The sequence below is a fragment of the Pangasianodon hypophthalmus genome, chromosome 21 (assembly GCF_027358585.1).
Source record: "Pangasianodon hypophthalmus isolate fPanHyp1 chromosome 21, fPanHyp1.pri, whole genome shotgun sequence".
Classification (NCBI taxonomy): Eukaryota; Metazoa; Chordata; class Actinopteri; order Siluriformes; family Pangasiidae; genus Pangasianodon; species Pangasianodon hypophthalmus.
This window is the reverse complement of record NC_069730.1, coordinates 14,188,900-14,207,995: the sequence shown is the minus strand read 5'-3', so window position 1 is coordinate 14,207,995 and position 19,096 is coordinate 14,188,900. Positions and strand designations below refer to the sequence as shown.

The following is a 19,096-nucleotide window of genomic DNA, read 5'->3' as shown; positions in this document are numbered from 1 at the left end:
CTGTTCCAGCATGACAGTGTCCCTGTGCACAAAGCGAGCTCCATGAAGACATGGTGTGCCAAAGTTGGAGTGGAAGAACTCGAGTGTCCTGCACAGAGCCCTGACCTCAACCCCACTGAACACATTTGGGATGAACTGGAACACCGAATGCACCCCAGACCTCCTTGTCAGTGTCTGATCTCACTTAATGCTCTTGGGGCTGAATGAACACAAATCCTCACAGCCACGCTCCAAAATCTAGTGGAAAGCCTTCCCAGAAGAGTGGAGGTTATTCTAACAGCAAAGGCAGGATTAAATCTGAAATGGGATGTTCAACAAGCACATATGAATGTGATGCTCAGGTGTCTGAAAACCTTTGGCCATACAGTGTGTGTGTGTGTGTGTGTGTGTGTATATATATGTATATACACTGCCCGGCCAAAAAAAAAAGTCGCTGTTTAGATTTTAATAGGCAAATACATAAGGGTCTATGAATGGATCATTATTAGAGTGATTGTTTCTAGTATTTAACAAAAAACTTTGCATTAACCGTTTAGGAATTACAGCCTGTATATGTAACCTTTGGCCATAGGATGCACCGCTTGATGGAAATAAATGTTGTGATGTTATTTCCATCAAGAGGTGCATCAGTTTTGGTCATTAGTATTAGAGTGTTTCTAGCATGTTACATGTTTGGCAACAGTTCTTTTAATCTTAAAAGATGAAGTGTGTAGCTTTTTAGTTCTTTAATAACCATGTAGAAAGACGTATCATGGCCAAATTCCAGGATGACACTGCCAAGATTCATCAGGGTTAAAATTGTGAAAGAATGGTTCAGAGAGCATAAAGAATCATTTTCACACATGAATTGGCACCTCTGAGTCCTGACCTTAACCTCAGTGAAAGTCTTTGGGATGTGCTGGAGGAGACTTTTTTAAATAGTGCTCATCTCTTTCATTGTCAGTACAAGATCTTCACCAAAAATTGATGCACCCCTTGATGGAAATAACATCACAACATTTATTTCCATCAAGCGGTGCATCCTATGGCCAAAGGTTACATATACAGGCTGTAATTCCTAAACGGTTAATGCAAATTGTTTTGTTAAACCCCTTGAATTAAAGCTGAAGGTCTATACTTCAATCACGTCTTGATTGCTTCATTTCAAATCCATTGCAGTGGTGTACAGAGGCAAAATTACAGAAATTGTGTCACTGAAATTCCTATATATATAGGAAATATATATATATATATATATATATATATATATATAGACAGCAAGGTTTAGAAATGTGCTATATAAATAAAGATTTACTTACTACCTAGATTACGTTTACAAATATGTATGCATAAGGTAAAAGACATTTTAAAGATAGTTGAGCGCCGTTAGCTGAAGTGCAGTTTTTCATGTTTTCTTTCCGGCTTTTTGCCTGTCCCAACCCACTGTTGAAATATATTCATTAAATAATTATAATAATAATTAAAAAATAACATTATATAATATAAATATATACAATTTTATATTTACATTATTTTTATATTTATTTAACCTCGTTACCTGAACACATTCACCCCATTTATAATTAGCAATATTCCACAAGTTACATACAAGATGTTGTATCATCCGAATTTCCTGAAGATCATGGGAAGAAGAAAATGATATTCTGTATTTCAAAAAAAAATTAAACAAAACTTAACTATGTTACTTTCAACCCTGTTACTCATTTAAGAGCAAAATCCAGCCATTTTCTGCAAATCAACATGATAAAAATGAGATTGAAACCTGAGATGGATTATTTTTGAATGATTAAATGCTTGCTTTCTTAAATTCGATCTTCATTTGTTCATTTATTCATTCATCTTCAGTAAACGCTCCATCATGATCAGGGTTGAGGTGGGTCCAGAGCCTATCCCGGGAACACTGTGCATGAAGTGGGAGAACTCATCCTCGATGGGATGCCAGTCCAGCGCAGGGCACCATGCACACGCATACATATTCATTAATACCTGTATGTTTTTGGACAGTGGGAGGAAACCAGAGAACCCAGAGGAAACCCACGCAAACACAAAGAGAACATGCGAAACTCTGCTCAGACAGTAAACCAAGCTCAGGATTGAACTCGGGACCCTGGAGCGGTGAGGTGGCAAATGTTACCCCCTGCACCACCATGTGCCCAGATTCAATGCTGAAAAATGATTAAAAAAAAAACATTAAGAGTTACAAGGGTTAAATGCACCACAATCATGAAATCAGCCACTGGCTAAATAGTATACAGTGTGTACTTGAGTATTACTTAAGTAAAAACTGAACACTAACATTTTGTGTTAAACAGAAATGACAGATAAGCAGCACAATATTTCACGTCACTGAACAACAGACTGTAAAACCACAACTGAAAGGAAAAAAAGTGTCCAGCAGCCCACACTTTATTTTTTGGTGACTTTAATACATCATCCAGGTCTCAGAAGTACAATACATCTCACTAAACTTCCCAGTGTGAACACACCACTCGCACAAAAAGTACCCAGAGTGACACAGCATTAGTACATGGTTTATGGATATGTTCTGGATGGAACACATGCTTGAGGAACTTCTGCCAAAATGACTGACATAAATTATAAATTTAACTGGCAGAGCCTTTTTTATGTAAACAGAATGAAGGGCAATGAAGTAACTTTCTAGAAACGTGTGGAACGTGAATAGAAACATGCCTTTTAGCTATAGCCAAACCCACATACACCACCCACTTATTACTCATTACTACATGTTTCCATTCCACTGGTTTTCAAAAATGGTAGGAGAATGTGCATTCCCATCAACTAATGCTTTTGTAGAATATCCTGAAAAGAATATGACACAATAATTTGAGCAATACAATGCCAAGTCGGTCATAGAGACACAGGAGCACACATTTGCTGGCATTATTTACTCAAAAACGTGCTTTTGAATGCTCAATTCGCCTCGGGCTCCATCACACCACCCCATCGTAGATCATTTTCCTGTAACAGCACACCTCAGCCAAGAGTAAAAAACTTACATAATTTTAAAACAATTAAATAATAACCCTGTTATCGATGTGCTTTCCAACTTAAAATAATGCATAAATTGTGATCCTGTGTAACAGCTGATAGAGATGTTCTATGGTATGGAGTCTTTATAAAAAGAAAGACACAACATTAAGAGTTCACAACCAATAAAATTTATTCAGGTATATATTACAATTATGTACATTATCCTGTAACAAGTAAATATTAAAATAGACATATTTTTAGAACCATCGTTCAAAAGGCGTGTTGTAAAAAATAGGTTTCGTTTTGTTGTGATCTCACATTAAAACTGTAAAAGTAAGTTTCCATTTTCTAACGAGAAGACACATCAATCCTGTTTTCTCTTAATGTGCGCAAGACACAACGGGCAACACAGAGGAAGTGAGTGTTACTAAGAGACGACAAAGGCGGGAAAAAGCAGGACCACTTACATAAACCTCACCACAGCACAGCTTTCAGAAAAAGAATTACAAACCTGCAACGCATGCACAGCATAGAAATCACAAGTCAAAAAACACCTGCTGTGATGAATCTAGGAGGAAACATGTAGTAGAAGAAGAAGAAACAAACAAAACAAACATAATTCAAAAAACACATGCTTAAAGAGTTAAGCCAACATCAACAACAGAGAGGACGCTCAATATAAAACCAACTTTGGTCCATTAAACATTTGACAAAAAGTTTACAATCAAAATATCTATTAACTTCCTTTCTGTTATTTTCTCTTTTTACAAGTTAAAAATAATAATTACATGGCTATTTACAAATGCACAATCAGTATGTATAAAATAAGTTAAAAAAGAATGAAGAGCACAATCTATACATCATGAACACTCACTTTTGAAACGAGTTGGAACGAGACCTCTCTGTTCTGTCAGAGGAGAGGTAAAGTGTTTGCTTCTTTTAACTTTTCCCTCTCTCACCTCTCTCATGTTCTCACTCTGATCATTGAGGGTAGGCATCGCCCTCTGCTGGCTGGATCTCCTCCATGCAGCTCTGCCTGCCTGCAGTTCTACTGTTCTGAAACAGGGAGTTTAAGTGCATTTCACTTTGGACCTAAAGCCAGCAGCCTTAAGAATCTATGTTTTGCACTGGATTCTTATGACAGAAGTGCATCTGGAGCAGGTAAGTGTATTGAAACAAGAGCTGATACAGAGAAAAGTAATTGGACCTTCAGGGACGCAATGCTAAGCCTTGGACCCGGTACAGAAACGTAGCATGTGCGTTTGTCTTTTGGCAGACACTCCTATCGAGAATGACTTAAAAAAAAAAAAATAAAAAAAAAATACTGCAGACTTTCTAATCTGCAGTGATGGAGGACTGTTATTCAATTCTGTGTCACTCTTATTATTAAATTTTTTTTTTCTCTGGAGTGTCTGATCATACTGTGCAAGACTGCACGACACACACACACACACACACATACTGCAGCTTGCCCAAAAACAAGTGCTTTGTGTTTCTCTACTCCTCTCGAGCACTGGAGAGATGAGCCTTGTAAGTTCTTTTTGATCCGAGCACTGGATCACTGCTGTTATATCGGGGTGAGGTCAAAGTCATCGTTGACCTCCACAAGGGGGATGTGAAACTCTGGGATTTCGAAGATGCTGGTTGATTTGTAAGTGGCAGGGTCCAGCTCCTGTAGCTTCAGCTGCCACTCCAATCGCTGTACGGCATTAAGAGCTGCTGCCTCATGCTGCTGCCTCATCAGGAGACACGTCTGTGACAGACAAAAGCCAGAGTAACGCAAACCATTATGACATAAAAGCCTTGCACACCAAATTCAACATTACATATTGCTTTTATAATGTCAACTATGAACCTAGATATGTAATTTGAAATAACATTTATTTTAAAAAAATATGCAAACATAAGTAATAAGAATTAGGAATAGTTAGTCTTGATCCCTGTATTAAATAACCTTTCTCTAAAACTCAGCCATCAACCACCACGAAAAAAAAGTTTACCTTTAACTTGTCAAATTTGTCATCCACATCCTGAAGCCAAGACATGAACTGTCTTGCGTTAAACCGATCTCTCACTGAGGTTTTCCCGTCATCTCCCTGCCATGCAAGCAAACAATACAAAACACAATCATGAGTATGAAACAAAAATGTTCACTTATTAATGTTGTTTTCTTTTCGAACAGTTGGCAATACCAGTGCTTTCTGGGAATCTTTTAATCCACAAACCTGGGTCAATATACAATTCCTGAGATTGTACAACATTGGCAAAAGTAAATGACTTGAATGCATTTTCAATACAGTGCTATGAAGGTCTGAAATAGCACTATGAGGCATTTCAGCTACTAAGGTGGGATAATTTTTCTGGTCAGGTCACGTTTCAAGTTATTTTGTCTAACTGAAGTTAAAATTTGTATTTCCAGAGTAGGCCATGTGTACATGACATATCAACACACAACAGTCACACCATAAGGACACAAAGATACTGCAGGACCACCTCTAAAACAATAGTCTGACACAGGCAGACTGGCAGTGACTTACCTGTACATCCTGGGGCATGTTGTATACTTCAGCGTCCAACAAGACCGTGCAAGCACTGAAGGGTAGTGTCTGATTGGCTAACGTCCTTGCAGCACGATAATGGACACGCAGGACTTCTTGCTCATTGGATACAATCAACTTCTCCTGTGAACAGGAAAAAAAAAACATTCAGGTGCGAAAAAGCTGGTAAAGGCTTGTCCCAATGTGAAGGAATTTCTGAAGAGTCATTAAATGGAGCATGTAACACAAAATACCAGGATGCTACCTCCTCCAACATTATTCAATTTTTAGAGGATTTACTAATTAGTTCTCACAAGAACTACAATAAACTGAAGTGCTGGAACACTAGAACTTAACCAAGTTAGTTATATCTACTGCACTGATGAGGATTGTATTTAGATATAGCCATTTACCCTTTCAATGCTGTGCTGCAAGCGTAGTTTCATGCGCACAACCTCCTGCTGTTTGAACATCTCTTTTAGTGGTTCAGGTAGTGAGGGTGGTGGTGTTATCTAATAAAAATAAATAAATTAATTTAATCAATCAATCAATCAAATTTGGCTGACATTGAAAAATATTTACAATACAAAAATAAAATAATAAGCGACTCACTGTTGGAATACAGAGCTTGCTCAGAGGATTCCCATCAAGCAAGTAGGACCCATTGAATGTAACATACTCATCATAGTATTGGGGTGCTTGAGGAATGACACTACATAGCACCTTCCTCTTCTCCTCAATCTTTTTGCGGATGTGCAGAAACTCATAATAAGGATTGGCCCTTTCTGTCTGGTAGGGCTGAATTTCCTCAAGCTTTAGGGAGTCCACGATTGCTGCCAAAGACTGCTGGGTCTTTTCCTTAATCTGCTGGGCTGAAAGGCTGACTTGGGTTGAAGGAGAAACTCTGTGCATCTTTCGTTTTCTTGGATGAGTGACCTGGATGTCGCCCTCATCATCCAGAGGTTTCACTTTTGTCCTCGCTCCAGTTGGATCACTGTCTCTGTCTGCCACTGACAATGGAGAAGAGCTTCCAGAAGTTGCTCCACTGGTTAGTTCTGATTGAGAATCAAGTTGAACCCCAGTGCAGCCCAGATTCTGATCTCCTTCTGCTGGAGTACCTGGTTTTTCCGGTTTCTCTTCAACAGCAAGCTGGTCTGGCATCTCCACATCAACATCTGCTTTAGCATCTGTGTGAGGCTGGGTTTGAGCCGCATCCTCTGTAGCCACCACTTTCTCTACTTGTGTCTCACCAACAACCTGGCTATTGTCTGGCTCTTCCCTTGATACTTCCATTGGCTCTTCAGATGTCTGTTCAGGACTAGCACTGTGAGGGACATTTGAAATTGAAGGGACAGGCAAACTATGTTCATTTTTCTCCAGCTGTGAATCAGCTGCACCTGCATTCTCATTGGAGAGAACTGACTTACAGTCATCTTCTGAAATCCTGTCTGTAACCTGCTGATAATCTCTGACCACACTAGCTGTACATGGCAGTGTTTTAGAAGACTCCTCAGAACTGATCCTACAAGAGGTAATGGATGGAGCTTGGCTAGTTGTCCAATCCATTCTGCTCCCACTAGAAACATTTTCCATACATCTGTCCTCCATTCTGTTTTCAGGACCCATTGATAGACTTCTCGCCCTTTGCTCTAGTCTCAAATCAACGTCTGTCCTTGCTGGGTGGTCAATATTGGGTTCTGAGACAGAATCCAACTTCGGGTTAAGTGACTGCGTAGGTGTTTTGCTGGTGAAGCTTTGTTCTGGCTGTGAGGATGCAGCTGATGCAACCTGGGACACAGGTGCTAATGAGGAATTTTTGTTTGAGCCATCTGTCATTTCTATGTCAGAGCTGTCAAGCTGATTTTGTCCACTTCGCTCTGGTAAAGTATCAGTGTTTAGCTTGCTGACCTCTACTGTAGTTGGCAACAAACTGCTGGCTTGTGAAAGGCTAGTTTGCTGACCTGTGAGATCCTTTATTGAAGTATCTCGAGCGTTAGATACACATGCAAACTGGTTGTTTGAACTGCCACTCGCATCCTCAACACCAACAGAATGTTCAACTTCAGGTACAGCGCAAGGGAGATACACTGACAGTGGGTTGTGAATACTAAGACTTTCCTGTGTGACTGCTCCACTGGCTTCAGTCTGGTGTATTTTACTAGGCTCCTCATTGGAATATGCTACATCACCAACTTTTTGACATTCTTCAGACAGTCTGTCTGGTTCGCATGGACCAGCTTTAGCATCCTCATCCAGGACAGCTCTTAAGTAAGGGGATGCAAGTCTGCTTGACAGTGGTGTTCGATTGCCAGGAGCTATGTCAGGAAGACTGTTTGTATCTTTATCGTTGACAACTGGTGATCTGGAGGACTGAACTGTGAGGGAAGACTGGAGGAAAGGTGGCTGGGAGTCGGATGCTTCCAAATTGAGGTCCGAGTCATACTCAGTGGGCCTGGGTGTTAGCATGCTAGCCTGGCAGGAATCCTCTGAACTGGCTACTGAGATCATGGACACTGATCTTGACATGATACCAGATCGTTCACTGTCAGGTCTTGGAGATCGACTAAGGCTGTTTTCCATTACAGGACCAGCCTTTCCAAAACATGAGAGACTCTTTGCATCTAGCGAAAGCGTCCTTCCACTGGTTGCATCCTTTAAGATCTTCTCACGACTGGAAGGCTCTGGGATTTCTGAGCTCTTGGAGCGCAAGAGTTCTTTGTTTGCACATGGTTCATTGGAAGTGGAAATTTTTGCTTTATCTTTGTTTTTCTGCTTCCCAGAGTCAGCTCCTGGTCGTTGTTTCAGCCGTTCCCTTTCTTTTTGCTTGATCTTTTCCAAGTGTTTCTTGTGCCACTGCTCAATCTCCTGATCCTTCAGGCTAAGCATTCGTTCAAAGCTGGTCTGCATGAGGTCATCATTAACCAATCTTTTCTCTTTGGGACGGGTTTCCTTTTGTGCAGGTGAGGCTTTGGATTTGGACCTGTCTGACTCGGACTCAACAGGCCTTGCTTTACTGAGTTTGCTATCCCTATTCTGCTGTGATCTCTCTTTATCCTTGTGCCGTTCTCGGTCCCGGTCCCGATGCCTTTCCAAATCTCGATCCCTCTCCCGTCTGTCTCGGTCTTTCTCAGGGGTTTTCATAACCTCTTCTTTTAATTTTGAGGTTACCGTTTTATTGCTCTCGGATGTGTACCCCTTTTTCTCTTCCAAAAGAAATTTGAGATTAGAACTTGAGGAAGAGAGAGTGGCTTCTTTTGATTTTTCTTTTTTCTTCTTGTCAGACTCTTTGTCTTTTTCTCTTTCCTTTTCTTTAATTCGATCAATTTTGCTATGATCACTGTTCTTCTCAGGAGCCTTTCCTTTCTTTTCTGAACTCATTTTATCCTTGTCCCGGTGATCACTGGAATGCTCTTTCTCTTGCCGTTCTTTCTCACTTCTTCTGTCAAGCTTGTCCTTGCTCTTTTTGTTTTCTTCATGCTTTTTTGTAACAGGCACCGGTTTAAGTTTTTCACTTTCCTTGTGACTCTTCTCACCAGACAAATTAGATGTGGTTGTTAACCTGTCCCTCTCTTTCCACCGATCTGTAGAGTTGTGAGGGTCAGATTTATCTAACAAATGTTCCAATTTGGACTTCTTTTCTTTTTCTGCCTGTTTTTTCTCACATTTTTCAGAATCTCTGTCCTTTGTGAGTAGCCGTTTATCATTTTTCTCTCGAGAACTCTTCTCTGTAGTCTCCAGCTGACTGTGATCAACCAAGTTTCCAGTAAGAGGCTTGTCTTCTACCTCCTCTTTTACACAAGGACTTGGAAGAGTGTCTTCAGGCTTTCGTAACAAGTTAAGACTTTCTGACCGGTCATCATTTTCAGCCCCTTTCCCATCCTTTCCTCCTTTTTCATCTTTATATGCCACCTCTTTCTTCTCTTTTTTTATGAGTTTGTCTTTCTCACGCTCATCTTTTTGTTTTCTCTCCTTAGTGCTGTTGCAGACCAAATGTTTGTCTTTTAATGTTGCTTTTTCTTCTTTAATAGGTGATGAGTCAAGGGACTTCTGAGGAGAACAACTGCCTGGTGTCTCACATTTCCCTTTAAGTTCTTCATTCTCATCACTTTTGAAGAAGTTCTCTTTCCAAAATTCTCGGTCAAACTCCATGTTCCTATGTCCATCTTTCCGTAGTTCTTTCTGGCGATGCCGATTTCTCTCAGACTCATAGTCTTTCCTGTACTTGTCCTTTTCCTTGTGTTTTAGCTTATGCTTCTTGACAACCTTTCCATCTTTGTCAGCCTTCCTGAAGGCTCCTTCAGAACCATCCATACTATTGCTTAAACTGGCATCTTTAAAAGGACTGGAGCTTCTGTCATCTCCATCCAAGCTGTGTTCTTTATAGTGATGTTTGCTTTTGTCCTTGTGCTTACAGCTCTTACTGCTGGAACCTTCTGTGTAGTCAGAATCTGTGTAGTGGTTGAACTTGACACCATCTATAGGGCAGGATCCATCTCCAATGGAGACAAAAGTCTTAGCATTTTCCTGTTTTAACGGAGTCATCTGCTTGTCAGTTTGGCTGTAACTGAGCTTTGGGGATTTCACAGCCGACAAGTGAAAGAGGTGCACTGACGAATCGTCCTTTGGGCTGAAGGACATTTTGAAAGAGTCTTCCTCCCGAACACTTTTATCAGAGCTGTCAGACACTGTCGCTGTAGAAAACAGAAGAGACTTGCTGTTTTCTTTTCCATCCTCTTGAACCTCTTGATTTTCCTTGTTTTTGCTTTGGCTCTTGTTCTTCTTCTTGTTTGCCTTGCCTTTTTCTGCTGGTGTTAGGGTTAAGCTTTCTCTTTTTGTCCTGCTCTCTGTTTTGTGAGTATCATTGCAGAGTGACCTGGTTGGTGAACACTTTCGTTCTGATGGAGCCTCCATTTCATCGTCTGAACTCTCTGAACTGCAGTAGAGGACTCGGGATGACTTTGGCTTTTTTATTTTGCAGGATGACATTGTCTGATCGCTCTTGTTGGACTGCTTGGGTGTGCAATGGTTTTGCTCTTTTTCCTCCTTCTCTTTCTGACGTGCTTCTCGTCTCAGAATGTGTCTGTCGTTTAGGGCCTTGCTCAGGTCTTCCTCCTCTTCCTCATCTTTGAACTCGTACTCATCCACACCAGACACTGAAGATGTGGCCTTTGCTGTGGTCGATTTGCCATCAGAGTCCTTCTCAGTGTCTGAGTACTCCATATTCTCATCTACACTGGAGGGGTTTACTGATGGAGGGTCCTCAGAGTCTGTAACATACAGTGCAAACATAAGCAATTATCAAGTATTCAACTTCTAAGATGAAAAAAGTGAAGGAAAAAAAAGACATTATGTGTAAGCATGCAAAACCCACAGACAATGAACCAAAACTGAGCTAGATACACTATACAGCCAAAGGTTTGTGGACACCTGACCATCACACCCATATGTGCTTTGTGAGCATCCCATTTCAGATTTAGTCCCCCTCTGCCTTTTATAATAACCTCCACTCCTCTGGGAAGACTTTCCACTAGATTTTGAAGCCTGGCTGTGGGAATTTGTGCCCATTCATCTACAGGAGCTTCAATGAGGTCAGGCACCGATGTTGGGCGAGGTGGCTAGGGGTGCCATCACCGTTCCAATTCATCTCAAAGCTGTTCAACTGGGTTGAGGTCAGGGCTCTGCGCGGGCCACTCAAATTTTTCCAACCTTAGCAAACCATGTCTTCATGGACCTTGCTTTTTGCACAGGGACACTGTCATGCTGGCACATGTTTAGGCCCCCTTGTCCCAGTGGAGGGAAATGTTTATTCTACAGCATGCAAAGACATCCTATACAATTGTGTGCTTCCAACTTTGTGGCAACAGTTTGGGGAAGAATCACATATGGGTGTAATGGTCAGGTGTCAAACTTTTGGCCATGCAGTGTAGACACAGAGAAGTTAATGTCCCTGTACCTGAAGAGCTGTCATCTGGGTCAGACAATGGGATCTCCCCCTTCAGTAGCTGCTCAACCTCCTGAGAATCAGCAACGTCCACCGGCCGCTCGCCTCTCTTGTTTGCCTGGAAGGCATTTCCTCCATGCTGCAAGAGTAACTTCACAATCTGCAAAAGAGTAGGTACATAAGCCTGCAGGAAAAAAAAAAAACTGGCGAGAATTAAATAACCTGGTTATCAGTCAGAATGGCTGCTTGGAGTAGTTATGTATTTTACAAACATCTTATCCAAAGAATTTAACAAACTCCACAATTCACAAAGTTATCAGCGATATAAATGCTTTATGTTTTACTTCACAAATCAGAATCTGATACAGTTCTCTATTTCTCATGCCACTGCAGAGGTACTCAAACACTGGAATTATAAGAGCGTTGCAAAGAAACATACATCTTTGTGTCCACTGCTGGATGCATCATGAAGAGGGGTATCATCGTCCAATCCTTGTGTGTTCACCTCAGCTCCTGCACCAATAAGAACCTTTGCTACATCATAGTAACCAAGGTTGCAAGCTTCATGCAGAGGTGTCCAACCTACAAAAACAGAGTCGAACAACCATTAGAAAAGTAAATAATGTATTCTTGCATTAAAAATGACCATGTTTAAAGACAATATTACCTGCAAAATCTTTCACGTTTACATCCGCCCCTAGTCCAATCAGCTCCTTGACTTGTTTGACATCCCCTCTGATGGCAGCCATGTGCAGCGGTGTTTCTCCGCGCTCGTTCCTCTTGTTCACCTTGTCTTTCTGACGCGAAGTGGAGCTATTTGGCGTCTTTTTCTGCACTGCTGGAGCTTGGGAGGGGTGGCTCGGCGTGGTGTCTATATTGAACAAAAGTATACTACAAATTATATATTGAAATATCTTCCGGGGAAAAAAATTGTTCAAACTTTTTCTATGTGCTCAGTCTTGCTTAGAATAAAAGGAAGTAAGAGTAGAATATGAAGACATCATGTCAGAGATTTATTGCAATCTGAAAAAGGATATGTTTTGCACATCTTGTATGACTGGAAGATCCCCAGTTATAAGTTTCAACAGAAAATTGACAACTACACATACCAAAAATACAGTGTCAGGCAGCTGCAATTACCTGGACTGTTGTCTCTTGCTGTCATCTGCATCAGCAAGGCCATCTGCTTGCGTTCAGACAGTGGGTAACCGAACAAAATATTCACAGGGGTGGACTTCTTACCCCCGGACTCCTTTTTTACCCTCTTTTTATCCGGACCATCTTTATCTGCATGAAGAGATGATCACCAAGAGCAATTTGAATTCCAGGAATCATGAATTCCATTTGATAGCTTAAAAGCTTCATGTTGTTTTTGAAAAGGTTTCTAGTATGTAGCAGGGCAAATAACAGAACAAATCGGGTAAGAATATTGTTGTAAGCTTGTCTAGATACATGCATTATTCAGTGAAATTGTTCACCTCAATTTTGTGTGCACAATTTTAAAGGCATGCGTGTAAAGTGGATATAGCAGACGTGTTGCCTGGAGACGGCCAACTACTGTCGTTGTTAAGTGGTAAAAAAAGAAGAAAAAAAAATCAAGAAAAAAATTATTCTCTATATTCAGCAACAAGAGAAGATAATGCAATCACTGTGTCCCCCACCCAGTTATGGAAAGAGCTAGATTACAGAAAGTTCATGCGGTAGGAGTTAGTGTTTTCTATGACAGCTGTTCTCAGACAGTATTTTATATCATTAAACCCGAATTATTATATGGCAAAAGTCATATACAATATGTCAGGCAGAGGGTGTGCTGGGATTTATTTAAGGCTGACACACATCAATATGGTGCCCATGCTTGCTGAGTTAAGCAGTCTGTAAAATGGCTCGAGTTTCTCCACCGATCATTTTGCTGCCTTTGAGCAGCACAGCAGAGCGGAGGATTTAGCTGAGGCAGTTACCTGCGTATATCCTGCAGGGAGGAAGTAATCTCTCTCCCCACATATCGCTCGACTGGCCGGGGTCAGAGTCATCTACAGTGCAGAAGCAGAGAAGCGGGGAGGAGGGGGAGGAGGAGGAGGAGGAGGAGAGGTGGAAAGGGGGAGGAGGGGGAACGGGAGAGGAGAGCATTGCGTTACACTCACTCGCTCCCCCTCTTGCTCAGATGATAAGCAGAAAATACAATGCGCTTCGATATGGCATAAAAGGGCTCCGCCACTGAAAGCCAAAAAACCACCTCAGTGTGACAAAATGGGCAAAATCTACCCCTTTCCCAAGGGTTATTCTGTCTCCTCTTTCCCTACATATAGCAAAAGGGATTCAGTTCCTATTAGGGTAACAAGCATACATTCTTATAGAGATAAATTGAAAAATGTCTCAAAACATCCATTAAAATTTCCTTGATAGAATAAAGTAAACCCCACTGCCCACAGCCACATCCACAACCTTCGACATAATGAGCTGAAATAAATAAATGGGCACAATTTTTTTTTCTTTCCTTCCCCTTTCAGTACAAACCATAAGAAGTAGAAAGACTACAACCCCACATTATTACAAAAAATACAGTTCTCAGTCAAAACAGCTATTTCTAGTTGCTCTCCCAGTCACACATATGAATAACATTTCCCTGTCTTCCATATTTGAAGACATTGGCTCAACTGTTATATAACTCCAGGGGAGGAAAAAAAAAAAAAAAAAAAAAAAAGCGCAGCAGTACAGTGCGTATGTTTAACCATTTTCAGAGCTAACCACAAGAGGCAGCGTAGAGGCGCATGAACGCTACTGGAATTTTCTACCAGAATGAAACTGACCTGTGTCTGAGTCCCGCTCCTCGTTACGGGGAGGGCTGACACTGAAGGAGAGCTTGCGTTTCATGGAAGACTTCGGCTTCCCCTCCTTCCCCATAATCTCACTCCGATCCAGCTTCGGAGTTTTGGTAAATGGGGAGATTTTATCTTTACTCTGCAGAGAAAAAAAAAAGAAGAAGAAGAAGAAAAAAAAAAAAAAACGACAGTGATTAGATATTGAATTCTTCATAGCAATGTGGAAGACCACCTCTATTAATTGTACAGTATTTATGTCAAATCAAATCTGAATATGAAATCTGGGCACAATCAGTGTAAAACACAAATATATACTCAATAACTAAAGCAAGTCATTAAACTGAAATACTCATCTTAAACATTTCTCAGTCTTACATCTAAGCACTGACAGATGTGAGAGCTTCACACGCACTCCGGAGAGCACCAAACAACTGAAACCTGGTCCGACTAAAATCAAGTTTACATCGATCTGCATAAAATGACATGAAAGGGACGAGTGCTTATCTTACTGCGATAAAGTTTCATTTTCATCATTCTTTTTTTTTGGAACAGACTGAACTGTGGGATTTACAACAGTACGGCCTGAGAAAGATATGCACCAGTTACTATAAAAAATAAAATAAGAAAAAGTGTATTTATTTCTAGAGCACAAACAGACCAGTAGACATGCATGTGTTTTCCCTTTAATAGCTTTAATACATTTTAAAGAAACTTTGATCATCAATGAAATAGCTGAAGTGTGGGCAACATCAGACATTGTTATTGACCTTAAATAATAGTGTTTTATTCCTCTTACACCAACAGATCTTTTTTCTCGCTTGAAGTTAATAGGACAAATGCAGCTTGTCATGTTACAGAGTAACTACAAACCGTTATTCCCATGTTGGAAAACTTAAAGGAACAGCTCATACTGTTCCAAAGCACTGACACTGGAGACTCCTTCCAAAAATGCCAAATAAATGTCTCCTTTCAGAAATTGATTAAAAAATAATAATAATAATGTATTAGAAAGAGTGCATTCATATAACCCTTGCAGCAGGAACTATTGTCAGTACTGTTGAACAAGAAAATTAATCAACACCTTCTGACCAATCAGAATTGAGCAATCAACAGCACTGTCATATAAAGGCATACTATTAACTCATTGTTAACAAATTCAGTATTCTATCATTTGTCTAACCAAAACGCACTGGCATGACCTTCAGAGGAAAAACAACCGATGAGAAGCAATAAGAAGTATACGTTAAGGCACACCCCACCTAATTCCTGACCTATCAACGAACATTTATATTGCTGTGGGAAACTGACTTCACAAATGAACTACATGTAATAAGAGAAAAAAGTTATTAGTAGTGGTTCTGTCACCTTCTTCCCGGTCGTCTTTTCCACCATGGCTCCATCTCTGTCGGTCCCCGGCTTGGCCATGGTGCAGCTTCTGACTAGCTGTGGCAGCTACGGCTCACGGGGTTCATCATGGGCCTGCGAAATTAAAGCCTCGGATCAGAATCAGCACACTTTTGGTCTGCATTAGATCCGGTATAAGACATGCTTTCTGTTCAGACACACTGTTAAAGGCTTGTTTAATGTAACGCACTGACCCGTGAATTATGCGTTTGTAGTAATTTGAATGAAGCATTAAAAAAGCAGAATTGAATAAGCTAGCATAAGATGTAATGACTAATACCATTAAGCAAGGAATCTTATCTTACACAAGTGCTGCTATTCTGATACTATGAAAATCAGGGTCACGGCTCAATGTTCTAGACATTGTGTGCAAATATAAGATCTTATTAGTGGTGCTTCATAGCTCAACCACAGATATTTACAGTCACCTAGCAGACAAATCGGTCTGATCAGACTCACATAACTGACTTCTAGCAATTTATTTTTTTGGGTCACTTTACTTGACTTGACCTGTCCAATAACCAGTGAAAGAAAAATCTACTTCCTAATGACTTGCCCAAACAAAACATTTCAGGTGATGCTTGTTCAAATGCAACATGCTCTAGTTGGTTCATGTATTTCTCAGTGGCGTAAAGCACCTTGATGTTGTGCCACACGCTACTCCTTTACCGAATCCAGCGAACTGATGCACATTTAAACAGTTCATCGAGTGAAAATAAAGACTCCAGCCTCAGACTCAAATAACTCAAATAACATCACAGCTCATAACTGAAATGTTGGCCATTTTTGTTGAGGGCACAAACATGATGCTTCATCACATGAGACATTATCAGGAGAGGATACACACTACAGCTACATAAAGACACCACACACAGGGAGATTCAAGCACTCACTTATTTTCCATAGTCTGTATTAATGCAGAGAATTAGCTTTTCATACTTTTAGCTGAACAGCGTTAGCTGCTACATATAACAGTTCACTATCAACGATGCAAAATTACTGCCATTTATCATATAATGTGTCAAAAAGTGAGAGTATTATGTATTATATATTATATTGTATTATGTATGTATTATAATATAATATATTACATTAGTGCTGATGTCAAACAAATGGGACATAAACTAATGCAGGGTGACAGTATTTTTCATTTTTCATTGGTTCTGCACACTTTTTTGCAACTAGACAAAACAAGACAAATTCAAAATAAATATCCGCAACCTACCTTCCTAACTAATACACCCCGATTTATTTTGTGTGCCGTGTATGCATATGAGACGAATCATTTTCAGCATATAAAACTGACTCCAAAGCTTTGCGGTTGACTCCTGGTTTTCAATGCCTGGAATCAGTGAATCAACTCTTCTTGGCATTGACTTAGATGTGAAAAGAAAGCATATATATTACACGTGTATGCTATAAAAATATTTTAAAAAATAGTTCCGTTACTTACAAGCTAATTGATTGTAATAGCTTCACTCCTTGCTGCCCAACACTGCATAATGCACATGCAAATGAGAACATGCTCGCCTCGTAGACTAATCATTCGAGACCAGGTTCAGTCATTACAACCCATCAAGCTGTCACCAGCTATTGTCGGGTTTTTTTTTTTTAATGAGATAATGTTTTCTGATAAGGCAGGAAAGATGGATAAACATGACCATAAATGTGCAATACAACTAGAAAAACTCAAAACAATACACAGCGGTTAATAAGCATGATTCAAACCATGGATATTGCATTTTCACGATTTTTCACATTCCCACAAAAGAGTGGTTATAAATCAAAATATTACTCACATGAAAACACAAACTGTCATGACACCAATAATGTGCGCCACCATTTCCATTCAAATGCCATAACATGCTTCACAATATAGTCCAACTAATCAATACTGAAATTCGTTGCCAGCTTTTTTTTTTTTTTCTTCTCCCCCCACCAAATTTTATCGATTTTGTCGATTAGTTGACAGCCGTACTCATGTCACGTAGTATCACCTGGTCTACGCACACAAATGCGGATTAGGTGGTATAGTGAGATTTCAGCCGACGACACATTGCTAACACTCACAGCACAGGGGAAAAAACTGCTCTCCATATTTCTATACCAAACTACGCAAAAGGAGTAGAAGTGCTGAGTCATTCTCTCATAGTGGAGAGCGGAGAGGAGGTGGGGGAAATAAGCAACTACACTACTCAGCAGCCAAAACGGCAGTGTGGGACAAATTCAGCTCAGAGGATTTCCTGTTTGAAGAGAAAAAGCCTTCACATGCATACAATATGTCTCTACGTCATACGAGATCAAAATCCCTTTACACTCTCGAAAGCCTGAGCTCACTAAGCTGGCAGAAACGACGGTCTCTCAGCAGACAGCAAGATAACCACGATCGCCCCTGAACTGTTTTATATTTCCTGTACATGATGTTACATCAGTGCGATATTGGATAAAATTATTATATCGAGTACTTATCTAAACTCAGAGTCGAAATTCAACTGAAGTGCCAATATTATGCGCATTAAACTAATTTTCGGCAATACTGCATGTTTTTGGACAATTGCGACAAGAAAATAGGTAGCACGGGGAAGTCTACCCCCATCATGATGTGGTCATTTCATTACAAAATAAGGCTGAGTAACCCACAATGTTAAATAATAGGTAAAGAAACTGAGTCAGCTGCATCCCAGCCATCCTCTTCTAATGACTATGATGTGTTAATAACTTCTAGAGACACACAGAGATTGATGTAAACAAGACAAACATACTCAGGAAAATATCAAAATCTATGTATTTCAGACAGGACTGGACGTTTGCATCAGCACAGAAGGCTTAGACACAATAAGGCAACTAACATGCACTGTAATTTCACTACATTCTGGGAGGTAAATGACAGATCTGGATCCTCAAGAACTTCAAACACACACACCTACACCATGTCCACACACATCCAGAAGTACGTGCGCGCGCACACACACACACACACACACACACGTGCGCATGTCTGGCACTGGAATGGAAACACAAACAGTTCCAGTCCGTGCAGCGTGACTGTGGTCTCCTCTGGGACTGGGCCGGCAGGAGCACTGGCTGCTCAGCCTACTTTCCCACCACTTCCAGCCAGCATTAACGGTCATCTCAACCTGCATCTCTACTAGCATTATGATGACAATCAGGGGTTTAAATAATATTTATTGTTCTCACAATATTTAGGCTAAATCGCACTAACAATATTCTGTAAAATTGCTTGCAAGATATTGAATTTCGGCTCAAATCAGCTCAGCCATCTGTTACAAGCGAGTGCTTTAATGCATCCTGTTTGCTTTTTCCATCGTACGTGGTGTGTGACTGCTCCAGGTCCGATTGCCTGAGAACGGCTGCTTTTCTTTCATTCTTACGAGCATCACGGT

At 40.4% G+C, this 19,096-nt stretch overlaps 1 protein-coding gene across 3 annotated transcripts in view; it reads right to left on the bottom strand.

Annotated features, from left to right (window-relative positions):
* Positions 1-3,163: 3,163 nt before the first annotated feature.
* The window catches only part of ankrd12 (ankyrin repeat domain 12), a 35,438-nt gene continuing 19,505 nt past the window's right edge, over positions 3,164-19,096 (bottom strand). For 2 of the 3 annotated variants that reach the window (XM_053227728.1, XM_034314762.2), the window contains 12 exons: positions 15,654-15,767; positions 14,277-14,427; positions 13,428-13,499; positions 12,610-12,756; positions 12,137-12,340; positions 11,909-12,051; positions 11,482-11,629; positions 6,141-10,795; positions 5,942-6,040; positions 5,529-5,672; positions 4,992-5,087; positions 3,164-4,744 (listed from right to left, as the gene is read on the bottom strand). In XM_053227728.1, the coding sequence (XP_053083703.1) occupies positions 4,559-4,744; positions 4,992-5,087; positions 5,529-5,672; positions 5,942-6,040; positions 6,141-10,795; positions 11,482-11,629; positions 11,909-12,051; positions 12,137-12,340; positions 12,610-12,756; positions 13,428-13,499; positions 14,277-14,427; positions 15,654-15,713 (6,105 nt within the window). In that variant the 5' untranslated portion in view covers positions 15,714-15,767 and the 3' untranslated portion in view covers positions 3,164-4,558. The remainder of the gene's footprint in view (positions 4,745-4,991; positions 5,088-5,528; positions 5,673-5,941; positions 6,041-6,140; positions 10,796-11,481; positions 11,630-11,908; positions 12,052-12,136; positions 12,341-12,609; positions 12,757-13,427; positions 13,500-14,276; positions 14,428-15,653; positions 15,768-19,096) is intronic. The other variant, XM_034314763.2, reaches the window with a different exon arrangement.